We start from the raw sequence: 16088 nt of genomic DNA, 5'->3' as shown, positions 1-16088 counted from the left end.
CATATTTAGTAACAGAAATGAGAGGTTAGTAATCAATCACTTGCTACAGTGATTGATATTAAAATTTCCCTGGTATCCAAAGGGAGTCATGACAATTATTCTGCAGGAAAAACATAAGGTTCACACAAAACACAGATGACAGAAGTTCTACCATTAAAGAAAATCAGGCTGAGAGGGAAGATCAATTAATTATCTGATGTATTCCCTCTCCAAGGTGTTTTACCCTGTTCTTCCTATTTGCTCTACTGTGACAAGCTCTGTTCTGTTAAGACTCTGTCAGGCTGACTATTCCAATTCTAACAGAAAGATGTTTTCATCTTTGGAAGTCTGAAAAATAAAATTCAGTGGGAAGGCTTCAGAGCTTTTGTGGATATCTGTGTGTAAGGATCCTTGAACTACCACAGACACAATGTGGCTGGTCTCTAGCACTATGTTGCAGAAGCACTAGCTCAGTCACTTGGGCCATGTTAGCACTGACTCTCCAGGAAGGCCAAGAACTGCAGACAAAGGGAAAGAGAGCAGGTTTGTAGAAGGCTATTCCAGCTCATTTGAAATTCTGGGCTGCTGCAGACAAAACTCTTTCAGTGCCAAGGTAGTATGTTTAATCCCAACTGAGGAATCTCTCCCTGCTCTTTAAAGAATATTATTTTTTTCACATGCACAACTGCTGAAAATAAATTAGAAACACAGTGTAATAGCTACAGAATTTAACATTTTTCTGCCTGCAGATAACGTGAATCAGTGAATTTAACCAGCATACAGAATGAGATTTTTTTTATAACTATTTGTTATCATATTACACATTAGATGCATTCCTCTGCAGTAAAGAAAAAATTGTGTGTGGAAGACTGTGTGTGTTAATTATGCTAAAACATGCACACTGATACAACTATTAGGCAGCAATTTATGGCACTCTGTCCAACATCATTACTTAAGTGCAAATATTTGCTATCCAAAATAATTGCTTAGAAAGTGTATTTGCTTAATTTTTTAGCTGATCAAAGCTACCATTTCAATTAACAGTCATACTCTGCATGCTTGTGTGCATCTGACAAACAGGCCTAACCACATAGTCCCAAAGAACGAGCCAGAAAGAATACTTTGTGGATGATAGTATATGAACTGATCATTATAAATTGAAACAAGTGACTCCAATGTTCACCAATAATTATCTACTATGGCATTATACAGTATATTTTTTAACTTTAAAATGACAGTTACGTGTATAATTTGCACTCCTTAAAAGAATGCAAGTAAGTGTTTCCTAGACTGGACATCATTCAAAGTGATTTTTCCACTAGATCCACTAAAGTGCAGTGGCTTGTGCTGCACACCCACGCAAGCAAAAAGGCAATGGCCTTGAGTTTGTTACACCAGCCTGTGCAATCAGTTCTGGTTTTTGAGTAGACATATTTTTCTGCCAAAGATAACCAGGATGGGCAATACTTTGTGCCTCCATTTGGCTGCCAGGTCAATACAACTAGAGATGTGAACATGAAATTTTCAGGTCACAACACACACAATAGCAAAGAACTTACAAAGACCCAGCCTCCACATTTGGTCCTCGGACATAGAATGGAACTCTGATATCAAACTCATATGGCATAGACTTCCCTTTCACCAGCCCAAACTGCCCAATATGATAACCATGGTCGGCCATGTATATTATATACGTATTTTCCAGTTCTCCTGTTTCAGCCAACATATTGTAAATCTGAAAAAGAGCAAAACAAAATATGAAATTAATTCCACTGAGTAGCTCTACATGTGGAACACTGGATATCGCTTTCTGCCTATGTGCAACATACAAATAACAACAGCTAAGGATGGCACTGAGTTATCACAATGAACCACTCTGAATAATACATAATCACATCTTAATTTTACTAACTGAATATTGTGGCTATTACAAGGCAAAACTCTGTTTCAAGGTAAAACACAGCATGCCATTTCAAAAATGTTTGGGTTCAGTATTTTGCGTGAGAGCTGTCAAGATAGTACTAAATACATACAGTAACACAAGGTGTCATTTCAAAATTTTCTCTCCAGTTTTATCTTTTTCTTGCAGCAAGCAATATTAATAAAATGACAGCCTTTTGAATCTCACATATATTCAGGCAGCACTCAACAACTTCAGCTTCAAACAAATAAGTCTCCATTATGCAGAATATTTGCAAAATATCTTCCAGATAAATATCGCTCCATCATAGTACTCTCACTATGGAGAACTACGAGGAGATTTAAATGTGGATGCTTCTACAGATTTACATAAGAAACTATGCGAAATGTGCCAACTTTAGCATCAAGGATTGATTTTCATGTGACATTTTGGCTTGAGAAAGGTAAGAAGGTGGTGGAATACCACCAAAGTGGTGCCTCACACAGGTGCAAAACACATCAGCACAGGACAAAACTCTGTTGTGTTGGTTTGGGAGTTTATTTTTGGTTCTTTTTCAGGTTGTTTTGTTTGTGGGTTTGGCTTTTTTTGGCTTTTGTTTTGGTTTTGGAGGGGTTGTGCAGGGTTTTTGTTTTTTTGGCGGTTTTTTGTTTTGGTTTGTTTGTTTGTTTTGGGTTTTGGGTTTTTTTTGAGTGTGTGAGGTTTTTTGTTGTTTTTTCTTTTTAATTTTGAAAGACTATTAACACATATAAATCAGTAGAAAAAGATCAGCCTAACTTTGTAATTAGAACTAAAAAAGAACCTAACTGACTTGCCTGCAGTAAATCACCTGGAGTGAAAACGTTTTACTAAACAGAAAATCCTAATAGTGTAGTAAAATCACCAATTTCCCCTAATGCTGGTATCTGATCCATCTAAACAGCTTCATTAACAGGAAGCAGAGGTCATATTTGCCTGAATCAGTAATTATAAGATATTAGTAATTATATTAGTAACAAGCTTACGCAATGCCATCCAGATAATCTCCTTTTTGCCTTAGAGGACTCCTCTAAGTCTAATTTAGACTCCTCTAATCCTCTAATTTATGTTCTAGCTTCTTTTGACTAAGAATGCCAAGAGATAAGCAGTAATTGCAACACTTTTAAATCTGCATAACCATTCTTTTTCAGTATAGCTTTTAGTGAATCCAGATCTTTCTGTGGGAGACATATAGTTTGTATTAAGAAATCTCATTGTTAGATGATGCAGATAATTTTAAAATACCAATCTATGTATTTATTTACTTCCAATATTTAACCTCCTGGGCTGGGTTTACTGTGGGATCATTCCAGTTAGGACTCCTGTATCATCACTTTTTGCTGCTGTTGTTTTCTTCTCTCACAAACTCAGTGTCACAAGATTAAAATAGACACACATTTAGGTAGTTATTTCCAACAGGCTATATGATGACTTTCTTTATCAAAGGTACATTTTTAGGCTTTATGATGCATAGATTTTCAGGCAATCCCTTTCTCCTCCCCTTTATCAGCAGTAGTTCTGTGGCATCAAGTCAGCTTGTTCACACCACCCAACTCAGGGTACCTGTCTTTAGGAGATGAGGAACCTTACACATTGAATAAAGAGACAAAACGATCAGAGGTGAGAGGATTACACACTATTAAAAAACTGATGCGGTCCTTCTCCACCTTCTTTCTCCCTTATCTTCATATGCAGGACTATGTGGAGCTTAACTCAAGAAACAAGCACCTGTTTAGCCAAAAAACAAAACAAAACAAAAGCGACTATTAATCTTACCATCTCCATAGAGTCATCCACAGACATGAGTGTTTGAAGGCGCTTTCTCTGTAGCATGTTAGTGAACTCCATATGTATGGGTTTCATGGGACCGGTATACCTCATTATCCAGTGCTTGTCTGGGTTTGGAGCATAGTTATAACTGGGAGTACTAAGGAAATGAGAGAAAACCACAATGTTTTAGCCAAGTAGAAAAAAGTGACAGTAATGAATATTAATTTCTATTTGATCAACACTATAGGAAGTACTATCTGAGGTGCACAAGAAAATATTAAGATTATTTTCGAAATGTCTTCTAGTTTCATGTTATGAAACACGGGAAAATGAAAACAACTTGGGGGGGGAAATAAAATCTATGAAAACATTAAACATACCTTATCTTTCGAGTGATTTCAGACTAACAAGTGTACATTTCAAGGCCAAGGGACTTGGCCTCAGAAGTCTTAACTCCACAAGTATGATCAGGATGAAGCACGTATTACAGAGCTCCTACTCATGTAATTGCTTTGCTTTCACTCCACTCACATTAGCACCAAATACTACATCTTGTGCAAGCTGTTTAAAAATAACTATACAACTTGCTGTAGAGGTTCTACTATGTTCTTTAACAGCTTTTTGGAATTCAGCATGACTGGCTACTTGAATACTTTCACACTTATGCAACAGAGGAGCACAGGCACTCTGTCTACTGGTATCCAATTGCATGTGAGCAGCAGAAGTGGATACACAGCCGGATTTTAAAGACCTGCAAAGAAAAGTGGGATGAGGAAGATAGGGCTGTATTTTGAAGACTCATTCCAGCCACCAACTCCTTTACTTGAAGTCCCTGCAAAATCCCAATAACTGGGTTCAACATCCACCTGGAATCTCACTGTCCCTCAAAGTTCTCACGATCCTGGGACGTCATTAAAGCGATGAGGAAAAATATTGTCCACAGTTTCACATGGTTGGGAGTCCCAGCAATCACTTTTCTATGCATAATTATATTACTTCAGGTTAGCTGAACCTAAATAAAAGATTTATATTACCACCATGATGTCAACTCTCCACATCACCAACTCATTAAAAGATATTATTATAGCTTACATTTGCAAGAAATACTATTCTTACATACTATATTTATTCCTTATTACTTATGGTTGAAGACCGCCTTTTACAATTTCTTCACATCATGGCTCAAAGACATCATGCACAGAGTCTAAAGTGTTAAAAATTACTTTTCCTAGGTAATTTGGTTAGACTTCCTTTTTTCATTCAAAGCAGTAAACTTGGTCTGTGCCAATCTGCAAGCCAAGAGAGTAACACAGTAACACAGGAAAAAATAGCAAATACTCATTTACTTTCCTCTTACCAACACAGAATTTCCTGATAAGCTCCTATTTGGGAAATTTCTACTGTTGGTTTTGTGTAGGCAAGAGAGCAGCAAGGTAAGTTATTAAGCTAAAAAATAACATCAGCTGAAACTTCTCATCAAAATACTGCGTATCTAATGTATCTCTGAATATGACCGTCAGAAGACATTTAATATAAATATTAAACTAATAATCTGACAGTGAAATGTTTTATGCTGAAAGCCTCTGTTAGATGCTATCTGAAAAACTTTTTTAGGTGGCAAGTGGAGGCTTCTTCATACAGGGAGGAAAGTGCTGCTGTCTATTCTCTCTGTATTGTTAATAGTCTCTTGAATTTCAGAATGTTATTGTGGTTGAAATAATGACATTGCTTCTCTGAAAATGCTGACCATTACGGAAACTGTTGCTATGTGATGCTCAGAATGAATCAAAAATGCTTCGCTAACTCCTTTTCAGCTTACTTTGTAATTTCCTGGCTGATTTGAAACCTCCCACTAGTTAGACCAACTAAAGCCCACGATTTTCTTTGATTACTACAAATGTAACTCTCTAATCCTTAACAGATTTGTCTGTCTTATGGGAAAAATACAAAAAAGTAACATTCCTAGAAGCTAGCTGAAACAACTTCTTCGAATGTATCCAGAAGGGAAGCCCCAGACAGACTGAATTTGACCTTGAAAAAGATGGATGGTAAAATGTACCCTCTATTGAAGTGAATTCTGATCACCGCTAAAACTGCCCAGCTGCCACATTCTCTACAGCTCACAATACAGGCAGCAATAAAGGAAAACCATGCAGCTGAGGGATTTTCTCTGTGAATAATTTTCAAACAAGACAAGACTGAAGATGCTCACAGAGAGGAGCTCTACAGAATGAGATGGAGAGAGTCTGCAGTATAGGGCAGAATGGTCATACCAGCCAGAATATGGTAGAGAATCAAGAGAACAGCAGCAGAAATTAGCCACAGAAGTACATACCAGAGCTCCAAGGCAAAGCAGCACCCTGACTAAAACCCATACCACTGGCTTTTAGCTATTACTAGCAACGCCACATGATGTAGTGTGTACATCAACCAATGTCAAGCACTACCATCCCACTTTCACTTGGCTTTTCTTTTCCACAGAATCCACTTACAGTCTTCGCCACTGCTGCCACAAGGAAAGGTGTGGAGTCATACCACACAGTGTACTGCCTTCTGGTTTGGGGACTAGGCAAAGACTTTGTTCAGGGTATCGCTTATTGCTTTAGGGCAATTTGTAAGTGTTCCACTTGCATTCTGATCCTTCCTTACAATATCCACATGACAACCAAACAGTAAGAACTGCCTGCAACCCTTTATCATTGAGAGATTTATCTGTCACTGAGATTCCCTGGAATTTGGGAACAAGGGGAAAAATGGAAAGTAGAGAACTAATTTGTATCATTCCTTCACTGTATGTACACATTCTGCATTTTTACATTTACTCTTAAACCTAGGCCACTGAAAACTCCTCTTAAATATTTGTGACAAGTTATGCCAAGAGTACTATAAAGAAAACATTGTTCACCCAGAGGTACCCAGAACTTCCATACTCCAGAACCTGAAAATCAATCAAAGGTTTTGTTTTTTCCTTACATGTGTTGTGAGGCATTAGGAAAGAGCTGTGAGTACTGAGGGGCTGAATCTTCAGGGCCATGAGGAGCAGCATGGCTTATAACCATCAGTACTGGCCTGTGAGGATACATCTTCTTTGATATTCTAAAGAAGGTAATACTGTCATTGGTAATCAGATCAGTCAGATAATCCTGCAAGTAGAAGCAAACGTATAATGAGACACTTGAAAAGGAATTTCAAACTGGGAGGTAATAGGAAGGAGAGGTCTGAGGTACCATAAGAAATAGGAAAAAAAAAGCTACTTCACTAAGAAAGGTAGGAGGAAGAAGTAAGTTACAGATGTTAAAATCTCAAAAAACTAAAATCAAGTAATTCTTTCTTCAGTGCCTAGAAAAACAAAAACCAACAGCTTCTAGCTTTTTCTCAGAAATGAATGACACTAAAGAAGATCAAATAGTACTCTTTCTTCCTAAAGTGGGTAACTACATTATGAAAAACACAATGCTAAATACAATGACCAGGTATGAATGAAAAAAAATTATCAGTGTCGGTATCTTCTAAGGTGTATAGTCCAACCTTACATCACAAAAATACTTTGAAAAACCAAATGGCTCAATATTCTTTTTTCTTAACCTTCTTCTGAACCAGAAGTCACTAACATGAGAAGATTGTGGGCTAATTGAACGAAAGACTTCATTCAAAAATACAGTGACAATCTGATAGAGATCTAGCTCTATTGCACATATTGTTGAGAATTTAGAAATCTTCCTGTAGAAGAGTTGGACTATCTCTATACTTTCTAAGAAGTGTCATTATCATTCTTATGATATCTGCAAGAGCTATAGGGATTGAAGACAGGATTTTTAATGACAAGCCATGCTCTCCCTTAGGTGCTTCACAGGAACACTACAAGTATAAATATCCATCAAACATTAGTAGGATATGAAACTACACCTTAAAAAAACCCAAAATAACTGTCATGTCACAGCAGAATGTAAAATCAGATGTAACATATGGTCAAGCCAACAAGTACAAGGTGTGGTATAGACTGGATTGCATCTCCTTTTGAGTACAGCTTTCTGCCCATGGTTAAGACACTTGCTCCTCTTCACCTCTGTCAGCATCCTTGGTCTGAAAGTCAGCTTGTCATTCAAAGGAAGCCTTTTCCACAGACTATATTTACTTCCCCCAAGTTGTTTCTTGTCTATCCCAGAACAAGGCTGGCAAAGTCTCCATTTATAATTTTACACACTGGTCCCAACACAAGGCATGACTGTTACTAAACTGCCATAATTATGACTGTTCCTGGGATGGTATTTTCACTCTAAATAGGCATTAAATGAAGGACTTCCACTCATAAAAGTAGGCAGGGGAAGGCAAAATGTACCAAAGCAAAACTGACTTCTGAACATGCTTTCAATGCCTGAGATGATATTCATAGCTGAGAGAGAATACTGAAGTGCTCTCAAAAATGCACTGCTGTTTATCTTCATTGTGCTGCTTCTTTAAGCCGGTCAATCACTTTAAGCCTGTAACTCCTCTTTGATTTAGCCATTAGAAGAGCAGAGTTTTCCAATTTCATTTTAAAGAGACAGGTTTCCACATGGTCAAAAGTGAAAATCACTACAAACCCAGCATCTACCAGGCCAAAAGACCAAACAGAAACATTTCACTGAACTGATTTCTTTTGGTTTTTTTTTAAAGGTCCACATTATAGAGGTTGTAGTTGTACGAAATTAAAATTCATCTAAAAGATGTCGGCAGAAACTGAAAAAGAAAAATCAAAGTAGAATGTATTTTGTAAGAAAATCTGAAAGAATTTAATTTTCAGAGAAGCTTAGCAGTTACTTTAGAGGACAAAATGAACTGTTGTTTTGGTTTTTTTTCCTAGTTTTCCACTGGCACATAATTAACATCAGCTGGTTAAACAGATAGGACTAAAAAATAGTTTGATTATATTGCTCATTGCTGGAAAATCACATTTTCAGCAACAAGAATGGCAGGAAAGAAAGAGAAACAGTCTTCCAATTCGGCTTCTGTTTGCTCATTTGAACTCCAGTGTTAACATCAACCAGTGCTGTTGCTCTGCACGCTATCATCTGTTTATTACTGTAGCTGTTTATTATGCAAGAATATGAAGATTATAAAAAGTCTGTCTTTTCATCAGCCTTATTTTTTGATTTATTTATTACCAAAATCAGTAAGAAAAACTAAAACAAGTGAAAACCTTAACATTTTCAAGTCTGGCATACACAAACAGTTGAATATATTGGAACATAAAGCTCCCTGTTGGCTCCTTGGTACAATGGAGATGGAGAACAGTGCCTATGAAATCACTTGACTGACACTGTTCCACAGAAGATATATTTCCATCACAACATTTTAGTACATGGCTGTAAAGATTAGCTCTGTCATTCTTCATAGATCAGAAGGAAAACAGAAGACAAATAATTCTGTACACTAGTTTGCACCTTCCCTTTAGCAGCTGATGATGGAAAAGGCAGCCCTAGAAGACTGTGAAGTTTTATCTCTCAGCACAAAGTACATTCAATTATAAAAGGCAAATAGGGCAAAGGAAAATGGAAATCACAGAGAGGAAACCACAGACACCAACCTTTTAAAGGAAAAACTGGCTGTGAACACTATGCTAATCAAACACAAATAGGAAGGCAGGATTTGCCATCAATAAGAGAAAGCGAACAAAACATCTGTTAAACAAATATACATTACAAATCACTTCAGAATGAGTCAACTTCCTTAGTGATACACTAAAACTAGAGCAGTTTATGGATAGATTTAGTTACCATCCTACTTCAGAGTCACTTCTGCCCACTTTAGGACTTCACTGAAGCTGGTTCCTTTGGAAAGGAACACTTTTAGCTGAAATAAACACATGCCTGACTGCAAGCAGGTATTGAGCTGTAACATGTTAGATGAGGAAAAAAATAATACTGTGTTTGACAATGACTATCAAGTATTTTTGTAAGTTTGGTCAGGATATAACATCCTTGAAAGGATATTAAGAAACATACGCATCTGTATGCACAGAAATACAAACATAATATTTAAATTCTCCATTCATTCAGAATTATCATAAATTGTACCAAGATTCTGTGAACACTCCATAATATTGTGGCTGTGAAACAAGTTGCTTATACTAAAAGGATTGGTCTAGCTGGAGGGAAACGGATTCTTATCTCATTAATGCTTGTGTAACTCCGCTGACACAATAATTACATACAAAGCACAGAAATAGCTAACACACAGCATCTTCAGCTTGTAGTATCTAATACAGTCTCAGAATATTTTACTTGTTTCCACTGCTGGTAGTAATGTTTTCAGTAACGTGACACTCCCAGAATGGAAGGTAACCATGCCCAAACACTACTGTTACCAGTTGTAGATAATGTTACACGCACTGGCTTTCAAGTATAAAAAGAGACTGAAACCATAAAGTACAGCTTTCTTATGGTCATGTCTAAATGTAAATAGAAATAAATCAACAGGACCTACCCTGGAGTAGTCATATCCATGCTTCTCCTTCACTCCGTTTCTACAGAGTGTGTAGTTGTAAAATCGAGAATTTTTAAGTAATCCAACCCATTCTTTCCAACCAGGAGGCACATAGGAGCCATTGTATTCATTAAGGTACTTTCCAAAGAAAGCTAGGGGTAGAAAACAGAAGTGTAGTAAGAAGGCATAACAGAAACACCATAGTTAAAGAGATTCTTTCCTTTCTATTTTTTCTTAAAATAATTTTGTCCTCTCCATTACAATAGATTTAAGGTAAGTTCTGAGTTTTAAGCTTGCATCTATTTTTTTAATTTGTATCTCTATAATGTAGATATTTTGATTTACAACCTATGTATATGAGAAACTGGACCACGATTACCATTATATTTTCTTTTTCAGTGCCTGATATACTTGGAATCAGACCACACGTTCTTCCTCCTAGACTCTTCATATCCTTCACGCTGCTGAGCTGCATCCATCCACCTATTAGTGCCCCATGAAATTGAACTTCCCACTAAGAGTGTGAAATTAAAACTCATGTTTTAAGATATTAACACTCTACATTTAAACATGAATGCTGTGCATAAAGTACTTAAAAAATTTATTTAGAACATTGTTTTTCTGAGCTATTTCAACAGACAATTTTCCAGATATTAACTTGGGTTTTGAGCATGAGTATTAATTACTCCTAAAGATTTGTTTATCTCTTTAAAATCTTTTACTTCTGTATCTGGTATCAGTTTTCCCCAGCTCAAAGTTGAACAATGAGCTACAATTGCCCAATCCCTTAGTATAGGGATGGAGTGGGGGGAGCGAGGGAACACTTCTGTCCTTTTTTCTGAGGTATATCTAGCAAAAATTACTTTCAGTATTTTTGTCCCGAGAGACAATCAGAGGAAAGCAGATGAGAAAGTACTCTTGGCATTGCATGGAACAACCAGTTAGCCCAAAGGTCAACTACATTTTGCCTTCACATCATGGCCAAATATACTCTTAGACTGACAATATACAGTGGAATAAACCTCGTGAAATTAATGGGTTTACTGCAGAAATAAGGGAGTTCCAAGATAAAATCCTGTAATTCAGTATTAAATTTGGTTCCATGGGTAAGATGTTTTCAAGAGATACCGGTTCTTTTTAGGTATCAAAATAACTGACCAAGCTTTCCAAAAATCAGTAACTCCTAAGTGCTGAAGCCACCTTCAAAATAGTCAACAAAATGGTCCCAGTCAGCAACTTTCGTGACAACTGAAAATATGACACTACTGTAAGGGTTAGAAGATGTGGCATTAGTATTATTACCTTAGTAACTGCAGGAAATCTAATGAGTTGCATAAAACATACAGTGAGTCCCTCAATCTTAGAGTATTTTCAAGGATGCAAAGAGGGGCTTAAGACTACATTTTGTTATCAGATCCCTTTAGTAACATCAGTTTCAAGATGCTAAGGAAGACTGGGTTCTGAGTACCTTTTACTGTTTCTTGTCTCTTGTATGTCTGCAACAGTCCTTGAAATGATGAATCCATTGAAGTACTTCACCAGGTAGATTAAGAGGAGAAACACAGGTGTGTATTCACACACACATTTTAGTCTACTGTGCACTGATGGCCAATTTTTCTCTACCTTGCAGCACACTGATAGTGCAGTGTGCTATCACATGCTCCATCCACTATCTCGCAGGGGACTAGTCTGATATCTAGCAGGACAAAGGCAAAGCACAGTAATCTTTGTGGCACCTTTGTTCTTCTTCCTGAATTTGCATTGCACATTCCTCAGTGGTTGCAAAGGATCAGTGCCAAGATCTATTTACAGGGGAATTGGTGGGAGGGGAGCAGATGAAGCCAAATAAAACAAAAGTACTCAAACTAAATACCTTGAAATGGTCAACAAGGAATCAAACCAAAGAATGCTGATGGTGAGCCAAGTGTTGCTTGTCCTTCTCAGATAAGCAAATTTCCAATGGAATTGGGACCAAAGGTCCTTTTCACTGATGCCTAGGACAGCTTACAAAAGTTTAAACCCAACTAGAACCGTAAGGCACAAATATCTTTCTGAACATCCCTCTCGGGCACCCTTTGAAAGTTAAAAGGAAAAAAAATGTAGAAATGGTAATCTTTATGTCACCAATCTTTATTACAATTCAGGACATGATGCCTTGGTGTATCATAACAGCATGATTTCCTACACCGGGCAGCAGAAGGGGCAGTGGGAGTGCTTGCTGGTGCCGCGGCTGAGAACGCTCCTTTACGACACACCTCACTAGCACTCCTCAGTCTGCTCATACACCTTGGCAGCCAATCCTGACAATTCAGATTTTCCATAAAACGTTTCCTAATGTCAAAACCACAATAGCGAGACATTTTAATAAAAATTTACCATGGGCATCACGCCCCCCCTTTTATACACCATGAGCACAGAAGAATCTTAACATTTAGATTTATCCTCCTCTTTCCACATGCAAGATTTCTTCCTCTTCCACATGTAAAACTCAAAAACCTCCTCAATAGTAGATTGTCAGACTTTTTAAAATAACTTTTAAAATGCTTTTTTACTCTAAGCAAAAGTTTACCCAGCTTAATGCTGAATCTTTACTAAAATACCAAAGTCTGCATTATGCTGTTTGGGCAACCCCTGAAAGAATTTCATTATAGCCATTTTGTTCATAGGATCTGAAGAAAACCTGGTTGCCAAGTTTCAGGGAGCTATTAGGATATTCCGCACAAGAATAATTATTTGCTGTATTTTAACAAAGTTGGGTGTTTTCCCATCTACCAATAAACCAGGAAGAAACCTACTAAAAGCATTAGTTCATGAATAAAAATAATAAAGTCTTACTGAATCCAATTAGGTGAAAAGTCCAACCACAGTTCAGTATAATCACAGACTTCCTTTCAACAAGATATACACTGAATAAAAAGTCATCTAGATTTTGCAGTCGTTTATTGTCTGTACATTTACCTTTTACTTTTGACAAAAAAATATATTTGACACTTTTTTTGTAATCAACCAATAACCTCTTACAGTTCTGAAATGCCTCCATCTCAAAAATGTACCTAGTCCTCCCACACATAACACACAGGCAGAGATGCAAAGTGCTATTGTCTCTAACTTGGAAGACAAGACAAAGGTCTCAGGGCACTACTTTTGCTACCAAAACATACAAAAAGACACAAGCTTGCTTAAATTCAAAGAAATAGAAATTCAACTTTCAGAAACTGGAATTAGAATCTATCTGCAAATTTTATGCTGTAGGCACTGGCAAGTCTCTGGAAACATTACTGTTCTCCTATGCACTTCATTAAGGCATACAGCTTATTTGAACTCCCATATCACTAAATTCTTCCAGTGCCAACTCCATTGTGTATCACTGCTGTGGAGGACAGGTATAGAACCATGTGGGCGATACAGAACACTCACACCTTAAACATACAGGAAAAACAACTTAGGAAAAATTGTCCTGAGTACATTACACTAGTAAAATAAGCTTGATGATTTTGAAAGACCATCTTACTAACTCACCACCATGAACCAAGCCTATCAGAAGAAGTAGTAAGATGGACTGAGTCAGTAGATCTGGGCTATACATGAGGACTCATCGTAGATCCTTGGTTTCCTTTTGCAATAACAGCTATCATGATATAGACACTCTGCAGAATCTTTCTTTCACATCAATTTCAAGCCCGATAGTCTCAAACTATCTAATGGACGACAGGCCTTGCTAAGACAGTAACATTTCTATACAGAGAGCAGAGGACCTATGGAAACTAATTTACCTTCTAGATAAATAATTTAGAAACCTGCTACCCAGTTTTGTAAGTTACCAAAATGTCCTGGAGGTATCCAACACTTCAGTTCCTAGTCGAGCAAATCACTTCTAAAAATTAAGTCTGACTTTTAAATCACTTGGTTATTATTTTTAACAACGGCCTGCAGTCCTTCATCAACTGCAAAAGCCATCTGTTCTGCAAATAGGTTGTTACTCTGATCTGGATAATCTGTTTTCATTATATGCAGATAACATGACAGAGTGCAGTATGGCATAGTGGCTAGGGCACTGGAGGGTGGATGAAAACTTGCATCTCTTCTTTGTGTTGGTTTTCATCTGCATGGGACCTTGTAGAAAGCACTTCACAATTCTGTTTCTACTTCTGTCTATGCTTTGAGTTTTTAGGTCACTCGTTATTCCTCATCAAGCTATTATACACAAAGATCAACTTAAGTTTTTAAGTATTTCTGTAAGAAAAAATAGCAAGCAGCAACTATTGCATAGAGCAAATTCTACAGCAAGGAACAGTTAATCTAAGAGTCTTATTCCTGACCTGTATCTAGATATTAAAAACTGGTCACATGTTTATTAAAGGAGGAATGAACCTCAAAGGCTATTCACCAATAGCCTTTCTTCTCCTTCTTACAATTTCATGTTAAAATCACTTTAAAATAGCAAAAGCTCAGACAGTGAAGTACAAAATAATTACTTGAATGGAGTCAGCCACTGTATCTTCTTACTCTAATATTAATGGAAGGAAATGGAAAGCTGTCACTGAATTTTAATTAATTCATTAGTTGATTATTGTAAAGCCCCATGAAAACGCTAAGAATGATTATTACTTTTATTCCAAATAAATATTTCATAATGGCAGAGTTGGACCTCCCAAACCCACTTTTCTCTAGGTTCAAAATACACGATTGGTTCAAAATGGCATTTTATTAATTCTTTGTATAATTCAAGTACAGACTTACCACCACAAAGAGATACCCACACATCACCATAGAAGCAGCAGCTTTTGCCTTTGTTAATACGTTCATTTAACTGAAAAGGGGTAGCTGTACTATAGGGTACTGCTCAACAGGAACAAGGAAGGTAAGTTAGTCAAAATGTGTACTGCATTTGGTGCATACTGAGCCACATTCAGCCCTAACATAAATTAACACAACTCTCTCAGAAGAATCACTGAAGCAAAAGTGTCCTTCTGCCAGGCTGCAATTGACCTACCATCCCTAGTTCTTTTGAATTTCTTAAGATAAAACATGTCTTTTCATTTCCTGACTGCAGAGAAGGCTGACAAAATACCTTAGAATCAGTCATCAATTTAAGACCTCATCATTCAGCCAGCTGGACAAGCGGAAAAGAGAAGCTTTTCTCATTCAGTAATGTCAAAAAAAAGTTTAAACCTGTATTTCAATATAACATCTTGGTATTTGTTGCTGCAGGACCCAAGTATACAACAATGCATTGTGCATTTTAAAACCCTTCTCAGAGAAAGAGATGCATATGTTCATAGAAAACAGATCCTTTTTTCTATAAAAATTTACCAGGAACACTTGGCAGAGAACTGCCATTCAGAAATGCTTGTCACAGGATCTCTTTGTTTCTTTTCCATTCTAGTAATGTCCTACTCTAAGCTGAAGTACCAGCATCCACTATTTTAAGTTAGTCATGATTCAGATGTAGCTTAGTGACTTTCTAAAGATTGATTCATCAACTGAATTGGTTTACTTACATAAACTGTCCTCCTTGCCCAATTTCCCACTTTATGCTATAGGAGAATATACGGAGATTGGGAACTCATGTTGTGGGAAGGTGTAGTGGCTACATAACAAGAACACGTGTTGCTATTCAGGACACTGGCAGTTTTTAAACTGTGAGACAGGTTAATGCAGAACACAACATACTTGTAATGCCTATTGCCTCAATGGCTTCCCTTGTAGAAGGAAAACCCACCCTCTGTATTCCCATGTGTCATAGGTTAGCAAGCATAGTCCCGGAAGGGATGTCCTTGCTAAGGGGTGCTTACAGTTTCCTCTGGGAACCGATAGAACCTATCAGCTGGCCAGTTTGAATATGGACAATTCTCTAAGCCACTTAAAGTTGTGATCACCTCTGTGATCCACATTTAAGAATAGGCAAACTCCCCCTCCAAGCTCTCTCTCGTTTCCG

General features: G+C 37.2%; 1 protein-coding gene across 1 annotated transcript in view; it reads right to left on the bottom strand.

Moving 5' to 3' along the window:
* SULF2 (sulfatase 2) overlaps positions 1-16088 on the bottom strand; it is a 126370-nt gene that overhangs the window by 36476 nt on the left and 73806 nt on the right. The window contains 4 exon segments of the mRNA XM_032126987.1: positions 1539-1714; positions 3692-3842; positions 6659-6828; positions 10151-10302. Of these exon segments, the coding sequence (XP_031982878.1) occupies positions 1539-1714; positions 3692-3842; positions 6659-6828; positions 10151-10302 (649 nt within the window).

The sequence above is a fragment of the Corvus moneduloides genome, chromosome 17 (genome assembly GCF_009650955.1).
Source record: "Corvus moneduloides isolate bCorMon1 chromosome 17, bCorMon1.pri, whole genome shotgun sequence".
Classification (NCBI taxonomy): domain Eukaryota; kingdom Metazoa; phylum Chordata; class Aves; order Passeriformes; family Corvidae; genus Corvus; species Corvus moneduloides.
The sequence above is the reverse complement of the archived record's forward strand: the minus strand, read 5'-3'. Positions and strand labels throughout refer to the sequence as shown.